Source organism: Hemiscyllium ocellatum, chromosome 12 (genome assembly GCF_020745735.1).
Source record: "Hemiscyllium ocellatum isolate sHemOce1 chromosome 12, sHemOce1.pat.X.cur, whole genome shotgun sequence".
Classification (NCBI taxonomy): Eukaryota; Metazoa; Chordata; class Chondrichthyes; order Orectolobiformes; family Hemiscylliidae; genus Hemiscyllium; species Hemiscyllium ocellatum.
The window spans coordinates 25,856,143-25,882,083 of record NC_083412.1 but is presented as its reverse complement, the minus strand read 5'-3'; the positions used below and the strand labels follow the sequence as shown (position 1 = coordinate 25,882,083).

General features: G+C 40.9%; 1 protein-coding gene across 6 annotated transcripts in view; it reads right to left on the bottom strand.

Annotated features, from left to right (window-relative positions):
• LOC132820988 (ribosomal protein S6 kinase alpha-3) overlaps positions 1-25,941 on the bottom strand; it is a 122,416-nt gene that overhangs the window by 89,515 nt on the left and 6,960 nt on the right. For 4 of the 6 annotated variants that reach the window (XM_060833435.1, XM_060833430.1, XM_060833433.1 and 1 more), the window contains one exon: positions 16,651-16,710. In XM_060833435.1, the coding sequence (XP_060689418.1) occupies positions 16,651-16,695 (45 nt within the window). In that variant the 5' untranslated portion in view covers positions 16,696-16,710. The remainder of the gene's footprint in view (positions 1-16,650; positions 16,711-25,941) is intronic. The other 2 variants (XM_060833431.1, XM_060833434.1) reach the window with 1 other exon arrangement.

Sequence of the window (25,941 nt, the reverse complement as noted above, 5' to 3'; positions counted from 1 at the left end):
ATATGCCATCCACCTGGACACCCCGTGCAGGCCTATTACCCACCCTTGATCTCTTTACTTCCAACTGCTGCTGAGACATTAACCGCCTCAACCTGTCTACCCCCCCCCACCCCACCCAATGCGCAGCCCTCCACTCCCACTGCTCCAATGCCAACCTCACCATCAAACCAGAAGATAAAGGGGGTGCAGTGGTACTTCTCGCTGAAGCCAGACGCCAATTCAAAGACACTTCCTCCTACCGCCCTCCTCGATCATGACCCTGCCCCCCCCCCCCAAAATCACCAAATCATCTCCCAAACCATACACAACCTCATCGCCTCAGGAGATCTCCCTCCCACAGCTTCCTACCTCGTAGTCTGGGAACCCAATACTGCCCAATACGTCCTTCCCAAGAACCACAAGCCTGACCACCCTGGTCGACCCACTGTCTCAGCATGCTCCTGCCCCACCAAACTCATCTCCACCTACTGTCCTTGATACTATCCTATCTCCTCCCTAGTCCAGGAACTCCCCACATACACTCGAGACACCACCCACACCCTTCACCTCCTCCAAGACTTCCGTTTCCCCGGGCTCCAATGCCTCATCTTCACCATGGACATCCAATCCCTCTACACCTCCATCTGCCATGACTAGGGGCTCCAAGCCCTCCATTTCTTCCTTTCCAGACGTCCCCAACAGTACCCTCCTACTGACACACACATTCATTTAGCTAAACTGGTCCTCACCCTTAATTTCTCCTTCGAATCCTCCCACTTCCTCCAGACCAAAGGGGTAGCCATGGCCACCCGTATGGGCCCCAGCTATACCGGTCTCATTGTCGGCTACGTAGAACAGTCTATCTTCCTTAGTTACACCAGAACCACTCCCCACCTCTTCCTCCGCTACATTGATGACTGCATCGGCACCACCTCATGCTCCCGCGAGGAAGTTGAGCAGTTCATTAACTTCACCAACACATGCCACCACAACCTTAAATTCACCTGGACCATCTCTGACACCTCCCTCCCCATCTCCAATGACAATTGACTTGACACTGACTTTTTTTTTTCAAAACCACCAACTCCCACAGCTACTTGGATTGCACCTCTCCCATCCTACCTCCTGCATAAATGCTATCCCATATTCCCAATTCTTCCACCTCTGCCGTATCTACTCCCAGGAGGCCCAGTTCCACCACAGAACACACCAGATGGCCTCCTCCTTTAAAGACCAGAATTTCCCTCCCACATAGTTAAAGATGCCCTCCAACGCATCTCATCTACATCCCACACCTCTGCCCTCAAACCCCACCCTCCGACTGTACCAAGGACAGAAACCCCCTGGTCCTCACCTTCCACCATACCAACCTCCACATAAACCGCATCATCCGCCGACATTTCCAACATCAAAGGATATTTTTCCCTCCCCACACCTTTCTGCAAAGACCCGTTCACTCCATGACTACCTGGTCAGGTCCACGCGCCGCCCCCCCCCCCCCCCCCCCAACCACCCACCCTCGCCTCCAGGCACCTTCCCCTGCCACTGCTGGAATTGTAAAACCTGTGCCCACACCTCACCTCCATCCAAAGCCACAAAGGACTCTTCCACATCCAAAGTTTCACCTGCATATCCACCAATGTCATTTATTGCATCCGTTTCTCCCGATGCGGTCTCCTCTACATTGTGAGAAGGCGTACGGTCTCCCCAGAGTGTTTTAGGGAACATCTCCAGGACACCCGCACTAATCAACCCCTCCGGCCACTGGCGCAACATTTCAACTCCCGCTCCGACTCTGCCATGGACATGCAAGTCCTGGGCCTCCTCCACCGCCCCTCCCTCACCACCCGACGACCGATCTTCCGCCGCGGAACATTAGCCCCAGGACATCAATGTGGACTTCACCAGTTTCCTCATTTCCCCTCCCCCCATCTTGCAACTTTCCAGTTCAGCACCATCCTCATGGCCAGTCCTACCTTCCAATCTCCCTTCCCACCCATCCATTCCACTCTCCTCTCTGACCTAACATCTTCATCCTCACCCCCATCACCTACTGTATTCTTGGTACCTTCTCCTCAGCCCCACACACCTTCCATTTATCTCCTGGAGGCTCCCTGCCTTCATTCCTAAAGGGCTTTTGCCCAAAACATCGATTTTCCTGTTCCTCAGATACTGCCTGACTGGCTGTGCTTTTCCAGCACCACTCTAATCTAGTCACTGGTCTATAGTTCCCTGGTTTGTCTTCACCACCTTTCCTAAACAGCAGCACGTTAGCCAACCTCCAATCTTCCGGCACCTAACTTTTGACTACCGAAGATATAAATATTTCAGTAAGAGACCCAGCAATCACTTCCCTCGCCTCCCACGGAGTTCTAGGGTACACCTGATCAGGTCCTGGGGATTTATCCACCTTTATGCATTTCAAGATATGAAACACTTCCTCCTTTGTAATAGGGATGTTTTTCAAAATGTCACCATCTATATCACTCCATTTTATATCTTCCACGTCCTTTCTCACAGTAAATACTGACGCAAAATACTCGTTTAGTATCTTCTCCATATTCTCCACACAGAGGCCACCTTGCTGATCGTTGAGGGGCCCTATTCTCTCCATAATTACCCTTTTATCCTTAAATGTATTTGTAAAAACCCTTTGGATACTCCTTAATTCTATTTGCCAAAGCCCATTTTTGACCTCCTGATTTCCTTAGAGTATGGAGTAAAGGCAGTAGGAGTATACTTAAGGATTCACTCGATCTATCCTGTCTATACCAAATGTATGCTTCCTTCTTTTTCTTAACCAAACCCTCATATTCTTTAGTCAGCCAGCATTCCCTATACCTGTCAGCTTTTCCTTTCACCCGAACAGGAATATACTTTCTCTGGATTCTTGTTATCTCATTTCTGAAGGCTTCCCATTTTTCAACTATCCCTTTACCTGCGAACATCTGCCCCCAAACAGCTTTTGCAAGTTCTTGCCGTATATCAAAATTGGCCTTTCTCCAATTTAGAACTTCAACTTTTAGATCTGTCTATCCTTTTTCCGTCACTATTTTAAATCTAATAGAATTATGGTCGCTGGCCCCAAAGTGCTCCCCCCTCCCCGACACCTCAGTCACCTGCCCTTATTTTCCAGGTGTAGGTCAAGTTTCACAACTTTTCTAGTAGGTTCATCCACATACTGAATCAGAAAATTCTGTGTACATTTAAATTCCTCTCCATCTAAACCCATCGTCCCAGTTTACGTTTGGAAAGTTAAAATCCCCTACCATAAACACCCTACTAGTTTTACACATAATTGAGATCTCCTTACAAATTTGTTTCTCAATTTCCCTCTGACAGTGAGGGGCTCTATAGTACTATCATTTCTCAGTTCCACCCAAATAATTTCTCGATATATTTCCAGGAATATCCTCCCTCAGTACAGGTGTAATGCTATCCCGTTTCAAAAATGCCACTCCCCCTCCTCTCTTGCCTCCCCATCTAACCTTCCTGTAGCATTTGTATCCTGGAACATTAAGCTGCCAGTCCTGTCCATCCCTGAGCCATGTTTCTATACTTGCTATGACATCCCAGTCCCACGTTCCTAACCATGCCGAGTTCATCTGCCTTCCCTGTTACGGTCCCTGCATTGAAATAAATGCAGTTTAATTTACCAGTCCTACTTTGTTCTCTTTGTCCCTGCCTGCCCTGAATGCCTGACTCGCTTCTGTTCTCAACTGTACCAGTCCCAGATTGATCTCTTTGCTCACTATTCCCCTGGGTCCAAAACCAGGACAATTCTTAGAACAATCTGGATTTGAAAAAACATGTGGATTTACTAATCTCAGCCAAAACCATTTCTGCATGTAGGTTTGCTCACTCTGTGTTTCGGTTTCCTTGGGTTAGTGATGCCATTTCCTGCAGTGACATCATTTCCTGTTCTTCATCTCAGGGGGTGGTAAATGGGATCCGAGTCAATGTGTTTGTTGATAGAGTTCCAGTTGGAATGCCATGCTTCTAGGAATTCTCGCGTGTATCTGTGTTTAGCTTGTCCTAGAATGGATGTGTTGTCCTAATCGAAGTGACATCCTTCCTCATGACACAGTCATTTTAAATCAAAGAAACTACATCAAGAAAGTGAACGCACTACATGCAGATACTAACATTTACCAACAAGTGGCAATATACTTGACCCCACAACTAGAGAACTGAATTAAAGCCCTACTCAAATCTGGTGAAATGAAATCAAATCAAATGGATCCAACACACCACGCTTCTACAGAAGATCGAAAATCCCCCCCCAGCCCAAGACCCGTAGTCTCACTACCTGGAACACCAACTTACAGACTGGCCAAGGAGCTACACCAAAGACTAAAACACTTAGTAGAAGACACAGGAATTTTTCAGTGCTGAAGACCAAAGACACCAAGATGGCAGAGGATGAAATAATAGTCTCCTTTGACATACTAGGCCTGATCACATCCATCAACATCAATCTGGCCAAGGAAACATTGACTACACTGTTGGAAGAACCAAAGACACATACACTAAACACCACTAACTTCATCAGCAAGGAAAATATAGTCAAGCTAGTGGATCCTTGCTTTATGACCCACTTCACCATCAACAACAAAAACCACAGACAAACCAACAGAACACCCATAGGATCTCCAATACCAGGATTCTTAGAGCAGTAATGCAGAGACTCGAACAAACAGCTCTGTCAACCATCCAACACAAAGGTTGGGTCTGCTACGTGGATGGCACCTTTGTCATCACTAAACGAAACAAGTTCGAGGAATCCTTCAAGAACATCAATAATACCCTTACTGGCAGAAAAGTCATGAAAGAGGAGGAAAACAACAACTGCTATTCCTATATGTCGCAGTAGAACAAACAGCCAATGTGGAACTTTGAACCAGCATCTACAGGAAAACACCACATTTGGACCAAATACTGAACTACAAAAGGAATCATTTCAATATCCACAAACAAAGCTGCATTAAAACATTTCAATGAGCCACCATGCACTGCAGCACAGAGGAACTATGAAGAGCAGAGAAAAATTACCTATACAGGGTATTCAAAAAGAACGGGTACCCAATGAACACAGTCCACCAATTTCTTAGCAACAAACCCAAACAAGCAGACAAAACACATTCAGAGACCTAACCACTCTCACCTACATCAAAGACATATCAGAAGTGACTGCCAGACTACTCAGACCCCTTGGCATCATTGTAGCCCAAAAACCCACCAATGCACTAAAACAGCAGCTAATGAACTTGAAAGACCCTATACCTACAACAAGCAGAACTAATGTCATTTACAAAATACCTTGCAAGAACTGTAACAAACACTATATTGGACAAACAGGCAGAAAACTAGCCACCAGGATACATGAACATCAACTAGCCACAAAGAGACATGACCCACTCTCACTAGTATACTTATATACACATGAGGAAGGACATCACTTTAACTGGGACAACACATCCATCCCACCACGAGCCAAACAAGAGACACACGTGAGAATTCCTAGAAGCATGGCATTCCAATCAGAACTTTATCAATACACACAGACTTGGATCCCATTTACCACCCTCCGAGAAAGAGAGCCAGAAATGGCATCATCACAGAAAATGATGTCACCGCAGGAAGTGACATCACCAACCCAAGGAAACCTGAAACACAAATAGAAAGCAGGCCACACCACCAATGCTTCATCCAGAGGCTCACTGAAGATGTTACCTAGTATAACGACAAAACATCTGAAAACAAACCTTCCAGCTCAGCCAGCAAACCTACATCCAGAACCTCTACCTGAGCTACAAAGTCTTCTCAAAACTCGCTAAAACCATTTCTAATAGGAAGACAAGTCACCATGGATTTATTCAAGTGTATCTGAAAGCAAAACTAGCAGAAGATTTAGGATTTCTGGTGTTATGGCGAGTACAAAAGGAGCATGATGGGAACTCGTTCTCCTGGCTTGGAATCGTTACCTCAGTTACAAACAAAACCATCTCTATCAGAGCATTTACGTGCAGTATTTTCATGTCAAGCAAGGAGAAAGTGAATCTGCAAAAAGCTAAACAGGGTCCCATTAACGAGTTGGGCAGGCTGGTTAGTCAATGCGCTGATACATGAATTGTATTATTTAGCACACCACATAAGATTAACCGAGAACCATTTTTTTCACAATTCCCTACAAAGTCCACTCACTGCCCCTTTCTAAAGTGAAGAGTAATTAATTGGTTATTCAACAACCGACAAATAAAAGATCAGGGATGCCTCATAACTGTGTAATGGGAATGATGTATATGAAATACTGCCATGACTCTCCATTTGGCACCAAAGTTTTTCATTTAAAATAGTTTGTTTCTAGGCAGCCAAATCACCAGAAGTAACAAAACAATGTATGGTCTTATATAGCATTTAGCTAAAACATTCCTGTTGTCAAAGCAAACCTAAAAAAATTAATCTTGAGCTTTAAGACAGCATAATAAGTATTCTTTTAAACATACCTTCAGATATTAACTTCCTTCCAGTGCTGAGCAACAAAATTTGTTTAAGTTGGGACCAAACCCAGATTCTATCTAGTTCCCTCTGTTTGGCATAAGTACACCTCACAGCTGTGTCCTGGATCTCAAATAAGCTAAAGGAAGTCAGTTATCCATTCTGTCATCTGCACAAGGTATCTGGAAGTTTTGAATCGCAAAGGGAAACTATTTGGATATTTAGTATTTGAAATTTTACTGACAGTATTCATTAGAAGTTTCCAGGTCTTTGCAGTGAGAATACTGGACCAAACATCTTAGTTAAAGGTCACTAAAAATTTGAAAATATTTCTAGAATTCAAAATATCAAATAAAAACAACAACCAGTCTCTTGCAAACAAACTAGAAATACCAGTGACTTCCCTTTTCACATCAGGAAGATCATGACTCATTAAAAGAATCTTAGAATAGGCACATATAATATTTCCTAGCTGAACTTCATTCGTAAGGGAGGGCCATCACATATAAATGATCCTTTAGCCAATACGAAATAGTAACACTTAAGAATGAAGGCTGTGAAGAACTAAAAAGCTCACATAAAATTTGACTTCCTCTCTTTACAACTGAAGGTCAACTTTCATTTATACTTAGGAGTGATGGCATTCCCACATTGGTGGAATCAAGATAACATGCCAAAATGATATCAGTTCTCCCAAAACCCAAAATTCCAAAACTGTCCATGCTGACTGAGCTCATGCCACACATACAAGCCCTGAACACAAAGTGGATTTTCACTAGTACAAAGATGAAAATTGTTCCTGTTCGCAGATTTTCTTTTTATCCTAGAGTTATAAAAATTGAGTTGTTTAGCCAGATCTTGAAACATTTCGAGTCAAGCTAAAGGATTACGGTGACCACCAAGAACCTCTTGTATTCATTGCGATCAACTGTTGAATGTGAAGTTTCACAAACTATATATTATTTACCACATGCATATTAAATTGTTAACAACTCAATGGAACTTCGACATGAACCAACGACAACCAATAAGCTGATCAACAAAAACTAATCATCCAAGATGAAATCGAGAATTCAGTGGTCCTTAAAGAAGCTTAGTTATTTTCCCTGTGGACTGACTGCAAGTCCTATTTACACAGATTTCAAAAATTGAAATTTGATTTCCACATGCAAGCAACCACCAAAAACAATGGAAGGAATTCATTCGCTTCTACAATTGCAACAGCCACTCAAAAAGCCTACTTGTGTGTTCAAATAACAAAATGAGAAAAATAAAATATTGGTGTTTTTTGTAGCCTACCAGAGGTCTTGAGTTGCTAATTAAAACAACTCAAATTACTGATCTGTTTAAGACTATAAACAGCTACCCAATCTATTCAGCACTGAATAAAAAAAATTGGATAAACATCAGTTGTGTTTGAGTACCACAGATGTGATTTATGTATGCAATTAAACTTAAGTAATCAGCCCTTTTAGGATTTCACATTTTGCCCCAAATTTCAATACAACTTCAGATAGGAGATTTATTCACTTTTGCAAAATCTGATGTCTGAACTATCTGCAAATATTTTCCAAAAGAAAATATCACCACCTGCATAATGTGAACGAAAATTCCTTTGCAAATTGACTAAATCTATGTTCAGACCAAACATAATACTTCATGTATTGAAGAGTTAAAAATAATGCTTAACCTTTAAGAATCAAAAATTATACAATGTTTGACTCACTGAAACGGAGGTATGTGGAGGCCAGCACATTTTTAAAGTTCAAGGCTACATTACAAAAAAAAATGGTCTTGTGCAAATATAGCTCTAAACAATAAGTTAACAATGCATAAAATCTGTCCAGACCAAGGCCAGCCCTTTTTACATTACTGGACAAGTTTGTAAAGCTGTTATTACTTTGCTGCAAGCACTCAATTTAAAACCATCTTGGAAGTGCTTCAAAATTTTATCTGAACAGGTTGTCTGAGACAACTACAGAATAAGACAGATGTGAAGTGCATAGAAAGAATTGTAATTTTAAATATTATGTTGTTCCTCAATTCAATTTGTTGTTTATACTTCAGTGATACAACAGATAAAGCACCCAAAGTTGATGATATTTGCTAATCAACCTTCAGAGATGTTGCTTGTGGAAGTAGTTCCAAACATTACCACACTTTTTATTTTGAGTGGTAGGTCCTAATTCTCAGACTGCGTCCCCCTAGCTCTACAATCAGGAGAGAGAGCCATGCAGCATGGAAACAGACCCTTTGATCCAAATCGCCCACTCCAACTAGTTTGGGAAACTGAACTAGTCCCATTTGGGCCATGTCCCTCTAAACATTTTCTATTCATACACCTGTCCAAAGGTTTTTCAAAATTTGTAACTGTATTTGCATATAAGCTTGCTCTGGAGAGTGATTCCTCATAAAAACCGCCCTTGTGAAAAAGTTGTTCCTTAGTTTCCTATTAAATTTTTCTCCTCTCAGCATAAAATTATGCCATCCAGTTCTGAACAATCCCACCCTCTGATAAAGAACTTTGCTATTCACCTTATTGATGCCCCTCATTTTATAAACCTCCATAAGATCATCCCTCAATCCCCTACACTCCAGTAAACAAAGTCCCAACCTATCCAATTTAAAATCTACCTTCTTTTCTCCTGTTAATAATTAGAAGACTTTGTACATACCTCCCTCTTCTAATTCCTAAAGAAAACAGTGCTATTTTCTCCTTATAACTCCTGAAGTCCAGGTATCATTTTCACAATCTATGTTGCATTCCCTCCAAGATTGATATGCCCTTTTTCAGGTGTGGTGACCGGATCTGCGCTCAGCTCGAGATGGGGTCTAACCAAGATTTTGCATAACTTGTGCATCCCTTTATGCCAGTCCTCTCGATCTCAAGACTAGCATTCATTACACACCTCCGGAACAGGTGGGACTTGAACCTAGGCCTCCTGGTTCTGATGTAGGGACACTGACTGCAAAGTAAAAGCACCCAAGCCTTTCTAGCTTGAAAAGGTTTGTTACCAGCAACATCTAGGCAAGTGCCAGGGTAGTACTGTTAGCTCTGTAGTTTGTTTTGAAACAATGTAATTCATTATCAAAGATTGTTAATCAAAAATGTATTGTAATAATAGAATTGGTTCAGTTTCAACAGCTCAACCACCAGGACCAACATTTGCAGGAAATCTTAAACCAAACCCCTTGGGAAAGATTTGAACTTTTTGAACAGAGTCAGAAATGTACAGCACAGAAACAGGCCCTTTGGTCCAACTCTATCCTATACCAACCAGATATCCTAAATTAATCTAGTTCCATTTGCTAGCTCATATCTCCCCAAACCCTTTCGATTCATACACCCATTCGGATGCCTTTTAAATGTTGCAATTTTACCAGTCTCCACCACTTCCTCTGGCAGCTCATTCCATACACACACCACCTTCTTTGTCAAAAAATTGCCCCTTGGGTCTCAAGTCTTTCCCTTATAACCTGAAACCTATGCCTTCTAGTTCAGGACTCCCCCACCCCAGAGAGAAGACTTTATCTATTTACTCTATCCACACCCTTCCTGATTTTATGAACCTCTATAAGGTCACCCCTCAGCCTCCGATGCTGGGGAAAATAGCCCCAGCCTATTCAACCTCACTATACCTCAAACCCTCCAACCCTGGCAGCATCCTTGTAAATCTTTTCAGAACCCTTTCAAGATTCACAACATTTTTCCGATAAGAGACTGACCAGTATTACACACTATATTCCAAAAGTGGCTTAACTAATGTCCTGCACAGCCACATAAGCTCCCAGTTCCTATACTTGATGCTCTGACTAAAAAAGGCAAGCATACAAAATGCCTTCTTCACTATCCTATCTATCTGCAACTCCACTTTCAAGGAATTATTGAATCTGCATTCCAAGCTTCCTTTATTCAGCAACATTTCCCAAAACCTTATCAGTAAGTGTATTAGTCATGCCCTGATTGCCTTTTCAAAGCACAGCACCACACATTTATCTAAACTCCATCTGCCACTCCTTGGCCCATTAGCCCAGTTGATCAAGATCCCACTGTAGTCAGAGGTAACTTTCACTGTCCACTAGATCTCCAATTTTGGTGTCATCTGCAAGCTTACTGACGACACCTGCTACGTTCACATCCATACCATTTATGTAAACGACAAAACGCAGTGGACCCTGCACCGATCCTTGTGACACATCACTGGTCACAGGCTCCAGTCTGAAAAGCAACGCTCCACCACCACCCTCTGTCTTCTACCTTCAAGCTGGTAATGAGACACTTGAGCATTGCAAAGCAAAACACTAAACAACATTTTGCTAAATCTTCACTTAGACCATCATGTCTGTTCACCTGTTTTCTCATCAATATTTCTCAGGAAGACAGGGTCTCAATTTATCATAATATTGAGAATATTGATAGAATAGATTTTATATTAAATGTTGGTCAAATTAATTTTTAATTGATTCCTAACTATTTTCTATGAGAAGTTCCTGCTGTACCCTCGTCACTAGGAACGCCTAGTTCTTTATTAATGTGCTCTAAATTTTGAAATAGGTCTATTCAGCCAGAGTTGAATAAAAAAATGAAATACTTAATTGATATTTATAAAATTTGCTACAAACTATCATGGGGTATAATAGAATGTGACAAATATACAATGTAGAAATAATTTTATTACAGCTAATAAGCACTACTTGAGATTTACAAAGTGCACTTTTCTCCAAGAGATCATCTTTTGCTTAATAGTCTTTCAATGCCAACTCCCCTTGAAAACACCTGCCTATTTTTATAAGCTGATTCCATGTAAATATAGACAGTACAAATTGGCATTCTAGTAAATCTGAAGTACTGTTTGAGAGATGGTAGCAAAATGCTGCACACACCTTTGCCACACAATATAATGATTCTATTCGACAATCAGGACTGGCCTTGCTGGTTACTCGGTTCTAAATTACAAAATTATTTTTCAGATTAAGCAGTATTGGTATGTGGAGACAAATTTCAGCAGACAAGCAGTGCCCGAGAAATTGCTTTCCTAATATAAAGCCCTGATCCATCATCCCAATGACAAAATGTAACACCATCACTGCATCAGTTTCAATACAACACTGAGTGGACATTCTAGTGATGGAAACCACTGCATCAATCAGTCTTAAAAAGGTCCAGATTTTAGCTACATTCAACCAAGCATGGCATCAAGGAGCCTTAGCAAGACTGACCTTAGAGATTTACAAAATTATGAGGGGTATGGATAGGATAAATAGGCAAAGTCTTTTACCTGGGGTCGGGGAGTCCAAAACTAGAGGGAATAGGTTTGGGGTGAGAGGGGAAAGATATAAGAGAGACCCAAGGGGCAACCTTTTCATGCAGAAGGTGGTACGCGTATGGAATGAGCTGTCAGAGGAAGTGGTGAAGGCTGGTACAATTGCAGCATTTAAGAGGCATTTGGATGGGTACATGAATGGGAAAGGTTTGGAGGGATATGGGCCAGGTGCTGGCAGGTGGGACTAGATTGGGTTGGGATATCTGGTCGGCATGGACGGGTTGTACCAAAGGGTCGGTATCCATGCTGTACATCTCTATGACACTATCTCCTGATTCCCCAAAGCCTGATCACTACCTATAAAGGCACAAGTCAGGAATGTGACGGAATAGTTTCCAGAAAGCAGTCCGTAAGCATCCACTCCCTCCACCAGCAATGCTCAGCGGCAGCATGTATGGTCTCCAAGATGAACTACAGAAATTCACCAAAGATTCTTAGACAGCACGTTCTAAAGCAATGACCACTTCTAACTAGAAGGATAAGGTAGCAGATATAATGGAATATCATCAACAAGTTACTCACCATCCTGACTTGCAAATATATTACCCTCTCTTCACTGTCACTGGATCAAAATCCTGGAATTCTCTAACACCATTGTGGGTCAACACACAACACTTGAACTGCCATGGTTCTAGAAGGCAGCTCATTACCACCTTCTCAAGGGCAACTAAGGATGGCAATAAATGCTGGCATATCCCATTTCCCATGAATGAATAAAAAAAATTTGAGATGGCATCTCAAACATTTGTTTTATCAATTGCTCTTATAGCACCAAATTCTCATAAAACATAACATTTTGAAATTTCATTAAACCAAACTTCCATTGCAGACATTTTCCACGCAGTTGTGAATTCCCAAATCCAAATACTCCAGGCTGCATAATGAGGAAGATGAAGATTTCCTTACACCTAACATTATCTAAGTTAAAAGTCACAACAACAGGTTATAGTCCAACAGATTTATTTGGAAGTACTAAACTTTGAAGCGCTGCTCCTTTCAAATAAACCTGTTAGACTATAACGTGGTGTTGAGAGATTTTCAACTTTGTCCACCCCAGTCCAACACCGACGTCTCCACATATCATGTGGTCTCAGTTCCTTTGAGCTGCTGAGGTGTTAAAACTGCCACCTACAAGGAACACTGAATGGTGTTAGTTATTACTGGTCTTTGCCTGAAAAAAAAGCAGAGGCTTCAGGGTGAACAAGGACAAATGGAACTCTGTGATAGCAGAAATACCATTGAAACAGACATGAATGATCGTTGAATTAGCTAAAAGACATCCACAACCTTCAGGCCACCATGCAGGTGCTACGCATAATATGGTGATCTAAGAACAACCTTGATCTGTTGAAAACAACAGGGCTCAGGTCTACGATTTAATAAGTGATGGAAGAAAAGTCGGAGATGATTGTATGCCAATCTAAAAGAGAGATGAAAATGTAGCAAGTCACAGCCAAAGATGCAACACAAATCCAGTCCAATAGAAGGAAACAAATTATTGCAAAGCCAACAACAAAAGTAGTCTTAGTATTACTGATTTCTAATCCTTTGAAACACAAAGAATTAAATCTAAAGAATAAAGCTGCATTTGTTTTATGAATCTGAGACAAAAGATTACAGTAGCCAACACTGCAGATTTCAGATGCCGGATGAAGGAAGATAACGTAGCTAAACTAGTTAAAAATAAACTTTCACTTCAGTTACTCATAACATATTGAAAAAGAAAAATAGATTACAATTCCCACTGAGTACTTTGTGCAGGTTTTTGTTATAAGCCATAGTTTAAAACTACAGTTCAGTTTGCAGTTAACTTCACACTGATAACTGATTTAATACTTTTCTTCTCATTTTTAAGCCAAGGTAAGTAATAACACTTATTTTAAACTATTCCTTAAAATAATTACAACTTAACTTGAACAATACTTTTTCTATATTATTTCAGTATGCAGCTATATAACCTACCAGAATTTAAACATTCTTTCACCAGTCTTCAGTTGTGCATTATGCACATTTCCAAACAATTAATCATCAGGGTTGAAAGAAAGAGTCTTTCATGGAATGTAACAAATTGAAATCAAAACTGCCACTGTGTTTTATGTCATGTAATAAGTTTATATTTTTTCCTCCTGAATACTTACCAAATTGCTGTCTTTGATAAATACTCAGTTAATTAGACTGGTCAAGATTAATAAATACTGACTGGTTTTACAACTTATTCTACGTTTCAAGGTGTTATTAGAAAACTGTTGCAAATTAGTTGCAGGAAATGGATCAGAAAAAATACTTGCCTGAAGAGGCTATATTAGTTAAGTCTTGGTGAAAGAGTGAGATTACAAGTGAATCAAAGGAGAAGACATGTGGATTAATTTGGCAAAGGAGTTCAAGAGTTTAGGACCTAAATAGCTGAAGGCATGACTGTCAACAAGGTGAGTAAAGGAATGGAGGATGCACACCTGCCAAAGGTGAAGAGAGTTATTTCAGGATTGTAGTGGTCCAAAAGAGATGAAGGGTGAGGATCTCAAGTACAATGTGCAGATCCTACATAACTCTCAAGCAGTTCCAGTGGGCAAGAGTTTAATAGCAGTAACACAGCTCCTGGTTTAGGAAGAGGGTGAAAGCAGTCTTTAAATAATTTCATCGGGTTTCTGAGTATTACAACAAGTAACTAAACTGGCCTTCTCAGTTTAGTCTTTTATTGAACTAGCAGAGTGCCACTGAGATGAGTTCTGGTTCCTCTTTTGTTTGTCATTTATATAAATAATCTGGATGAGACTAAGTAGGCATGGTTAATAAGTTCGTGGACTGCACCAAAACTTGGCAGCAAAGTAGACAGTGAAGTAGGTTTTCTATTATAAAGGGATCTTGATCAACTGCGTCAACGGACTAAAAATGACAGATGGAATTCAATCTGGATAAATGCGATACAATTAATGGTAGCGCCTTGATAATGTTGTAGAACGGAGTGACCTAGCAGTTCAGGTATATATTTTCTTGAAGTTTGCATCACATATGGACAGGGTGGTTAAAAAGGAGTTTGGCACGCTTGCCTTCATTACTCATTTGGGAAGTCGCATTGAGGTTGTACAGAACATTGATGAGGCCTCTTCTGAAGTACAGTGTCAAGTTCTGGTCACCTTAGTGTAGATACGATACTAAGCTGGAGAGGGTTCAGAAGAGATTTATCAGGATGTTACCAGGTATGGAAGTTTTGAGTTATAAAGAAAGGTTAGACAGGCTAGGACATTTTTCCTCCAGAGCTTAAGAGGTTGAAGTTATAGAAATCTATAAAATAATGAGGTATACAGACACGAGTTAATGGTCATTGACTTTTCCCTAGGACGAGGGATTTCAAGACGAGATGTACATTTTTAAGGTGAGAGGAGAAAGATTTTAAAAAAGACAATGGTGGTTTGCATGTAGAATGAACTTTGAGGAAGTGGTGGATGTGGGTACAATTACATCGTTTAAAAGACATTTGGATAACACTTGGATAGGAAAGGTTTGGGGAGATATGGACCAAATGCAGCCTGGTGGGACTAGTTTTGTCTAGAAACATGGACTGGATTTTGTGCTCTATGACCCTGAATTCATAACTGGAAACGTGAATAAAGCCATATTATGAAAGCATGCAGCTTAAAAGCATAATGAAGGTTACTAACGATTACCTTTCCCTAGTTTCACGTTAGATTTGCTAAAACCACACAGTACACAATTGTAATTTTATATCTATGCATCAGGTCTATTATCTCTAAATAAAGTAGCAGATTAATCTTACAAGATGGACAGAGAACCAACAGTAGTTTTAAAGTCTATATTGGAAAGCAATCATTTAAAGTAATCAGAAAAAACACGGAACTATGATAACTAGTGATAGAAGATATAAATAGCACTGTTGTAATAAGAAACTACGCTTTAGTGACATTTCTTTGGCATCTTAATTAAACAGAACTATGCTTGCTTAAATTACTAATTGGAATCTTCTCATCCAACAATATCAAGACAACGTAGTATTAGTTAAGGAACAAATAGCAATTAAATTCCTTCCAAATAATTTTGGATAGGATACTGGTCAACAGCCCTTATACGGCTGAGAGCTCGTTCAATTTAATTCTTAAGTGGTTGCACGATACTTAAAAGAGCTCACTGTTGAAAAGCCCTTGCTTACAATGCGCGGTAGTACAGCATACAAATAACCTCATTACAATTCAAAGAAATCGGCAACCAAAAGTTGACAAAGCACTGGGACACACCCAAGTCTAGAATTTACTTGCTATTATAGTGAAGTTATTAAACATTTTGTTCCAATTAACTTCAAAAGTTATGAATCTCTTTTCTGGTATGTGTTTTACTAAATGACCAGTCTACAAGATAGATTTACGAGGACCAGCTCATAAATACAGCCTTAATAGACAAATGTGCAACAGTTAGGATTGGACATGCTCCTTCACACACACTTTAAGAGAGGGTTTGGGGCAAGCTATACTATCACTAGCACATCTCAAATTAAAGCCAGTCCTGCCCTCACTAGGTGAGGCATGCACAATTCTCATCATCAGTTGTGGGATAATGATCAAGGACAGGAATTTTGTTGGATTGTTTTATTTTATAAATTAATTGAGATCAGGCACAGACCAGAGTTCAAATCTTGAAACTACATGGTGCATGGCTTAGCAAACTCAACTGATGATGCTTGAAGAAAATTTAAAATGATGGAAGATTTGCATATTCTTCACATCAATGAAAAAAAGTGAATTGCTGATACTTTTCTACAAATTGTTTAAGCAGCAGATTACCATTCAGAATTAGTTGAGAAATGACATATCAAGTCCCATTTTAAACATCAACTTACTGGTTGAAGAACTGCCTCATCTTCAGACATGGGCTCATCTGCCATTTGTTGACCATCCTGCTGTAGAATTTAAAAAAGAAAGCAATAATTATAGATGGTCAACTTTTCTCTGAAAACACTAGCTACAATTAAGTTTTTAAATTAGACTAACAAGAATTTATCAAAAGCTTGCCCTTTTGATCTTTTTGCTGGGAGATAATATTTAGAAAGGAAAACAGACTAAATGAAGAATTTTATTTCGAGAGGAGATTCCTCTATTTAACCACAACAGTATAACCTCCATAGCAATTTTGTTAGAACAAAAAAGTGCTAAGGTCCTTCGCAAGGAACATTTTGACAACTGATTATATTGAAACTATAAATCAAATAACTAGTGATGGAGGACAAGGATGTCTTGCATTTGAAAGTAAATAGCCCATTGTGTTGCACATGTGCATATAATCCATGCCAATCTCATCTTAAAAGCTACTGAAGGAAGTTGAGGACATGACTCAGAAGATGTTACAATTTCAATTCTAACCCAGACAAAATCCTTTCATTTACAGCTTCACAGTCGACAGAAGCCAAGAGGAGTGATCTTTACATTAGACATGTATAACTCCATTCACCAAAATTCCCAGTCCTAAACTGATCAAAACAGACACAGACATTTCTGAAGATAGACCTTGACCGACAAACCAACACAAATTCCAAAGGGTATGGAGTAATAGTATGGCTTGCTCAGTAAATTTATTCTAAGTATACCTTAGCCAATACCCACCCAGTATTCCTTAAAGTCAAAACAGCATAATGGCTGTTAATTCTGAAATGAAATGTAGTCACAAATGTACCATTTTTGGCTATAAAGTGCTTTGAGATGTTGTATATGTTTAGCATGGCTGTGAAAGATATTATAAATAGTTTTCAAATATTTGCATGAAGGCTAAAGTAACACATAGGCCAATGACCTTTTAATGACATTAAAATTTGCCTTATAAAAGTTTTAAAATCATCAATACCAGATTTATGAGCATCTACTTTCATCTAACATTATATATAATAACTTCATCTGGATACAAACAAGATTTTGAAGAACATGCCTATTTTGTAGCATTGTGTACTCTTCCCTTCTAAATAAGTCATGTTATTTGTTTATAATGATTCAGTGAAATTTACCTATTACACATGGCATAACCCAACCATGACTGAAACCTTGGTAATCAAAAGGGAATAGTGTCATGAAAAGAAACAGTGGATAAAACTTCCATAAAAAGTCCAATTGCTAAGCTGAAGGACAACTACTTTGCCCCTTGGATAGTGGTTCAGATCATTGATGGTTAAGTTAGCCTCCTGCTGAGCCAGTCTACCAATCAATATAACTCACATTATCCAGCTTTTAAAGTTTATGCCTGGACCTTAATGCTGGAAACTCAATCACAAAGGGCAGGGGGAGAAGGAAAAACAATATTAATCAAATAAACTCTGACCACAAAGTACTTTAAACATATAAAATGGCTGTAGCATAAGCATCTACTCCAGCTGAACCCACCCTGAATTTGAAGAATTTGTAAAAATACAAATCAGTATAGGCCAACAGCTTAATACAAAGACACTCACTACAAATGAAAATTGTTTTACTTTCTTCCCTATAAATCAAAGAGGAATACAAAAACAGAATATTGAAGTTGCTGATCCAGATAAGGACAATCAATGGTTGGATTGGGCTTATCAGATAGGAAGGAGAAAATAATTCATTTGCATCAGCGCAGGGCCAAAGTGTAGGACCTCTCTCAAGGTAATTAGAAATCATTCTAATCAAATGCCAAACGATACAAATTTACTATATCCAATGTTCTGAAGTACAGGCCTAGTTGTATGACCATGATATTCTTCTCCGTCAGATAGACAAGATGGAGGTGCCAGTACAGATCCACTTGTGACAGATTCAAGAAAAATGTTGGAAATAATTTAGCACTATCAAGCCATCATTTTATTCAATGATCCCTAAATTTAGGCTTGAAAAAGACTTATTTTGGGATAAGCATGATACTGGAAAGACTGCATTTATTATCAGATCTTAATCAAATTGAATTTCAGAGCCAATCATATAAACAGAATTATATTAAATGCATCGCAAAAAAATACAGTTCATTCAGCCCAATCATTCCTTGCTATGTTCAAACTACAGACTTACCTTAAATGAGCTTAAATCTGGGCTATCCCCCTCAGCAGCTCCCTGCAATGTTTGCTCCTTCCCAGAAGTGGAAATATTATCTATAGTACCCTATCAAAAGCTTTCATGAGTTAAAAAGACTGCCATTTGCTCACCCATTATCCTTCTCTTTTCAGAAAGATTATTCTAGTTGTCCAACTTGCCGTTACCGAATTCAAGTTACCTGTACGATGCTGGTCTAGTTCTATAAGTAGTAGACATCGACATCAATAGTTTTTGCATAACCAAACAGCTGAAACTTTCAGCTCATGAACCTGGATTGCTAATTTCAAGCCTGAGTCCCAGAGGTTGTATATAATGCTGTTCCTCTTTGCAAAATTATGGAAATATGTATTCAGTTAAGAATAATGTATAGAAAGGGTAACGTGATTGAAGTTTTTCCCATTACTGCAGGAAGCAATCTATGTTAAATCTGTCTGCTCCAGAGGCTGCAACACCTCCCCTTCACAGTTAATTGCAACTTTGGGGCAGTGAGATCTCCTGGAAAAAGTGAAATTATATAAATGCACCAGAACTAACTTCAATAGGAATATAACCTCGCCTTTACCGGTCGAGGCACAGAATTTAAGGGCAGGGAGGTTATGCTGGACCTGCATAAAATGTTGGTTACGCCACAACTTCAACAGTGTTGGCAGTTATGGAATTCAACTTATTGGAGGGGTGTGATAACACTGCAAAGGATGTAGAGATTTACCAGAATGTTGCCTGGGCTGGAGTGTTTCAGTTGCGAAGAGAGATTGGGCAGACTGGGGTTTCTTTTCATTGAGCAGAGATGATCGAGAGAGAAATTATTAAAATGTTTAAAGTTAATTAAGGGTCATATCGGTAGAATTTTTTCCCCTTGATGAAGGGGTCACTCACCAGGGTGCACAGATTGAGAGGAGAAGTGAGAAAAATGTTTTTCCACCCAGAGGGCGATACAGGCAGAATTGCTCAACGTTAATTAAATATGCACTTGTAAGAGGCATACAAGGCTATAGGTCAAGTACTGGAAAATGGGGTTAGGATAATTATATGGCTGTTTTTGACTGACATAGATACAGTGGGCTGAACAGTCTTTATGATGGAGATGGGGGGGGGGGGGGGGGGGTGGCGGGGGTAAATGCAGTGTTGACATACACATCATTCACAATCCAACTGGTAGAATATGCTTGAGGGGCTAAATATGGGTGTCACTTGTTGGGTTAGCCTTGGAGAACCACTATAATCCAACTGATTAAAGTAGACTGAAAATGTCATGAAGGAGGGAGTGAGGACTTTGACCCAGTGACACCAAAGGAGTGGCAATAATTTTCCAAATCAGGATGTGCATGGCTTAGAAGGGAAAATGTAGGTGACAGGGTTCCCATGTATCCATGTGTTATTAAAGAGTTAATTTGCTCTGCTGACCTGCAGGAAATTGGATGTTCCATGGCTAGGGTAGGATGACTTTATCTTACAGATAGATTGCAAGAAATTACTTTATCATTTCCTATTGTTCAGTACCATTTACATAGCCATTCAAAAGCCTATTTACATTTTCATCCCCTATTTAAAAATCAATAAGAACATTACAGTTTGAACTTGGCTACCCCCTTCATTAAAAAAAAACAATTCACATCAGATCTGGCCATTAAAGGGATGATTTGCATTACGTTATTCCTGGAAGTGAGGTGGTCACTGCATTGGGTCTTGAGTGGTATTGGGGGTTGTCTTGTGAGCATTACTGACTATTATGTATAGATTTTATAAGGAAGAATTGCTTCCTTTGTTCAGAGTGCGCTTCCCTGTACAAGTTTCGTAACCATGACGAAGAGTTTTCAGGGTTTCTCCAAAGCTTGTATTGTATTGTGCTTCATAAAATTTTGCTTGCTCACAGAAGTTGATGTGTTGCAGTTGCATCAAGTACATAAGAATCTCGGAAAAAAACTCTACATCTGCTGCTGTTAAATGGTAGTCGTGGATTTGAAAAGTGCTGTTTAAGCAGCTTTGGTAAATTTCTGCATTTGCAGATGACACACAAGGATGGAGAGAACATGGTGCCTTGCAAGAAGGCTTTGACCTGGATGGTGTCAAGCTTAGAGTATTGTTGGAGCTGCACTCTTCCAGTCAAGCAAGGAATATTTCATCACACTCCTCGCTGGTGCCTTAGGGCTAGGCTTTGGAGAGTCAGGTGATAAGTTTCAGCACAGGTTTCCTAGGCTATAACTTTTATTTATATAGTTGGCCCATAGTAACTTCTGGTCAATATAACCCCTAGAATGTTGGCTGCAGGAGACTGGGTGATGGTGGTAAACACTGTCAGGATGCAATGGGCAGATTCTCTTTGTATAAAGTCATTGCCTGTCACTTGTGAGGTTCAAATATTACTTGCCACTTGTCAGCCCAAACCTGGACATTATTCAGATCTTACTGTATTTGGTCACAGATTGATTAAGCAGCTGAAGATGTTGGACCTAGAACACCATCCTGAGGAACTCCTGGTTAATTGAGTCATTGAACTTCGGCCCAAGCGAAATATGTTGCAGTAAAATGAAAAAGCAATGAACATGGGGCTGAATTTGTCAGAAACACTTTTACAACCAACAACATTTTTTAATTCGGGGTTGTAAAAGACTGGAGTCAAGTTCCTCCACCACAATGGGACAATTCACTTCACATTCCCCTCATTTCATTGTAGTGCAGAGGAATGTCTGAGCGAAAGCCAAGTAACTCTCCAGAAAAAAGGAGAAAACAAGATGAACCATGCATCTGTTTGGTTAAGATATGATGACAGGGCTGCTCACAATCACTGCTAGCAGCTGAGTGAAGGGCCTCACTGCTCAATATGCACATGGAGAGAACAAGGGATGAGTAGAAAGATGGGGATGTATTTTTGAAATTTACCTGACTAGCCATTATAACATTGGCTAAAAGAACTTTGTTCACACCGCATTGGTGCGAGTGACTAATGGATCAGACAGATTTGGAGAAACCCTCATATCACATTTAAAATAATTCAATATTTGGAACTCAAACAACAACTTATAAGCAACAAGTGAGATGCAGCACTAAAATCTCAACCAAAGACAACTCGGGACAAACCCATGAGTCAAGGAAGTTCAATGGGTGGGAGAAATGTTAAGTTTCCAGTTGTTAACTCTTCATGATAACGATCCTAAAAGATCATTTCCACAATAGGAGCATACGAATGAAAGGTACAGAAAGACACTCTCCAATTAACCAAGGACAAGTCAGGTCAGCACCAAGGATGGACAATGTACTCTTGCAGTAGTCATATTTCTGTTTGACTTTAATCAATATTGTTCTGATATGCTAAGGGACAGAGGAATGAACAGATGATTTTCAGTGCTCCAAAGGATTTTTAGTGCACCTTGGTTCATCTACTGAACTAAAACAATCTTAACCAAAATCATGCATACCATTTCCTGTCATTATCACTGTTGTAAAATTCTTTACCTGCTCTTCAGGTTCTTAACTGAAAAAGATTCTTTAATAAATATCTCCATTCTGTTGTTCAGTTCAATTTGCAAGACCTTAATTGATTCCAAATATAATTCAAGCTAGAGTATCCACGACAACGACTTCAGCCCTTGCAGCCGAGACCATTATATCCAAGGCCACTTTTCTTAGCTTCCCACTGTTCATTTAATTGCTGCCACTTGGTATTATTAGCCACAGACATGCAGTCAGTTCCCATCATCAATACCTAGCTCTACAGTTCCAAATTCTGACAAAAACCTCACTGTGTTTAGAATGATCAGATGAGCAATGTGCAGCTATGATCCCCTCCCCCTCACCACCCGCTCAGTTGAAGCAAAATGCTCAGAGACACAGTATAGTTTTGCCTCCATTTTTATTCTGGGCCCTAGAGGGAGAGAGAACAATCGCCCATGTGCACAGGGACAAGAGCAGTTTCTCATTGAACTAAATAATAAGTGGGGGGCACAGCGGTTAGCACTGCTGCCTCACAGCAGCAGAGACCCAGGTTCAATTCCCACTCGCTGCAAATGTGTTGCTGGTCAAAGCACAGCAGGTTAGGCAGCATCTCAGGAATAGAGAATTCGACGTTTCGAGCATAAGCCCTTCATCAGGAATAAGAGAGAGAGCCAAGCAGGCTGAGATAAAAGGTAGGGAGGAGGGACTAGGGGGAGGGGCGATGGAGGTGGGATAGGTGGAAGGAGGTCAAGGTGAGGGTGATAGGCCGGAGTGGGGTGGGGGCGGAGAGGTCAGGAAGAGGATTGCAGGTTAGGAGGGCGGTGCTGAGTTGAGGGAACCGACTGAGACAAGGTGGGGGGAGGGGAAATGAGGAAGCTGGAGAAATCTGAATTCATACCTTGTGGTTGGAGGGTTCCCAGGCGGAAGATGAGGCGCTCCTCCTCCAGCCGTCGTGTAGTTGTGTTCTGCCGGTGGAGGAGTCCAAGGACCTGCATGTCCTCGGTGGAGTGGGAGGGGGAGTTAAAGTGTTGAGCCACGGGGTGATTGGGTTGGTTGGTTCGGGCGGCCCAGAGGTGTTCTCTGAAGCGTTCCGCAAGTAAGCGGCCTGTCTCACCAATATAGAGGAGGCCACATCGGGTGCAGCGGATGCAATAGATGATGTGTGTGGAGGTACAGGTGAACTTGTGGCGGATATGGAAGGATCCCTTGGGGCCTTGGAGGGAAGTGAGTGTGGAGGTGTGGGCGCAAGTTTTACATTTCCTGCGGTTGCAGGGGAAGGTGCGGGGGATTCCCACCTCAGGCAACTGTGTGTGGAGTTTGCACATTCACTCCGTGTCTGTGTGGGTTTCCTCCAGGTGCTCTGGTTTCCTCCCACAGTCCAAAAATGTGCAGGTTAGGTGAATTGGTCATGCTAAATTGCCCATAGTGTTAGGTGAAGGGGTTAATATAAGGGAATGGGTCTGGGTGGGTTGTTCTTTGGAGGGTCGGTGTGGACTTGTTGGGCCAAAGGACCTGTATCCACACTAAGTAATCTAATCTAATCATTTTACAGAGAGGAGCATCCAGACAGGGCAACATACATATTAATTGGGTGACTGTTTCAATCGGGAGGAAGAAATGGTCAATAGGGTAGTAAGCACTAAATAAGAAAGACTTGTGAAATCTCAAAGAGGGATTGGATTGCCTTTGAGTAGGAAAACTGTTCATTTTCTCAGAACTGAAAAGGAGAAAGGGCATGACAGCATTGGAGTAGAGTGGCACATCTACAGGGAAATCGAAGATATGCAAGAACTACAGACAGTAAAAGTTGGGGAGGAATTTCAAAAGAGCATTCAGGAGAAACTCCTTGAATACACTGTGGTACATTCGCAATCCAATTAGGAGGTGGCATTGCTGGATATGGTGCTCGGGAATGAGAGGGACTAAGTGTATGGGGAGGGATACTTGGGTAAGAATTATCATAATGTTTCAATTAGCAATGGAGACAAGGAAGAGAAACCTAAAAGTAGACTTCTAAATTGGAATATAGCTACCTTCAATGGGAGGACTACGTACCATCTACGGTCAAATAGAACCCTTAGAGGAGTCAAGAATTGTAAAGGAAGAAGAGGGGATCTTCAAGGAGAGATGTATCAGCTGCTGGCTAGGTACATCCCAACAAGAGGAAAAATTTGGTGAATCAAAGTGATGGATCTTTACATGACTAAAGATAGAAAATATGAAGAAACAACAAGGGCAAACAATACCTCTCAGTTTACTGCTTCAAGTGATTACTAATGGCAAATTGAAGTAGTAAAAAGGAAAATGAGACTAGAAAAGATAGAATTTAAAAAGTGACTTACTGCACTGGACAAACCGAAGAATCATCTATCAGCATGTAAAAAGTCAGAGTAACAGCAAGGGACAGGTGAAATAGGCATGAATATCACAAAGACTGACCACACACTGCATCGCCTGGTTCGAATGGCATGCTAAAATGGTACAGACTTCGAACAGATCTAGTAACTCATGACTGGATGACGCACTGAGGGCTAACAGTACAAACGTACTCCAACAAATATCTGCAATCTTGTGACCTGGAATATCCCCCACTCAACCATTACCACCAAGCCAGAGGACTAACCCTTATTCAATGGACAATGCAGGAGGGAACGCCAGCAGCATAAGGCACACCTGAAAGCTACCAAAAAGGACTATTTGCTTGCCAAACAGAAGCAGCAACTGATAGACCTAAGCTATCCCATAACCAATAATCAAATTGAATATGGCAGATCTGCAGAACTCCAGTCGCAAATGGTGGAGGACAACTAAACAACTGACTGGAAGTGGTGTCTCCCAGATGTCCATGCCCTCAATGATGGAAGAGACAAACGAAGGTGCAAAAGATATGGCTGAAGCATTCATAGCAATCACTACCAGATGTGCCAAATTGACGATCCCTGACTGGTCTGCAGCACAGATGCCAGTCTTCAGGCAATTCTATTCATTCCACATGATATCAAGAAACTGTTGGATGCACTGGATACTGCAACGGCTATGGGACCTGACAACATTCCAGCAATAATACTGAACACCTGTGCTCCAAAACTTGCTGCTCCCCGGTCAAGCTGTTCCAATACTTATAATACTGGCATCCACCCAACAATATGGAACACTGCCCAGATAATTTACACAAAAAACAGGACAAATCCAACCCAGCCAATTATCACCCTGGTCTTCTCTCAATCATTGGTAAAGTGATGGAAGGTGTCATCAGCAGTGTCATCAAGCAGCAGCTGCTCAGCAACCACCTGCACAATGATGCCCAGTTTGTGTTCTGCCAGGGTAACCCAGCTCCTGACCTCATTATATTTGGTTCAAACATAGACAAAGGTGCTGAATTCCAGAAGTGAGGTGAAAGTGACAGCCCCTGACATCAAGCCCACATTCACCCAAATGTGGCATCAAGGAGCCCTAGTAACATTGGAAGCAATGGGAATTGGGGGCAAACTCCCCACTGCTTGAGTCATACCAGGCACTCGGAAGATGGTTGTGGTTGCTGGAGGCCAGTCATATCAGCTCTAAGATATTTCTGCAAGAGTTCCATGGGGTAATGTTCTTGAACCAACATATTCAGCTACGTCAATGGTCTTCCCTCCATCCGAAGGTCAGATTATTGTACA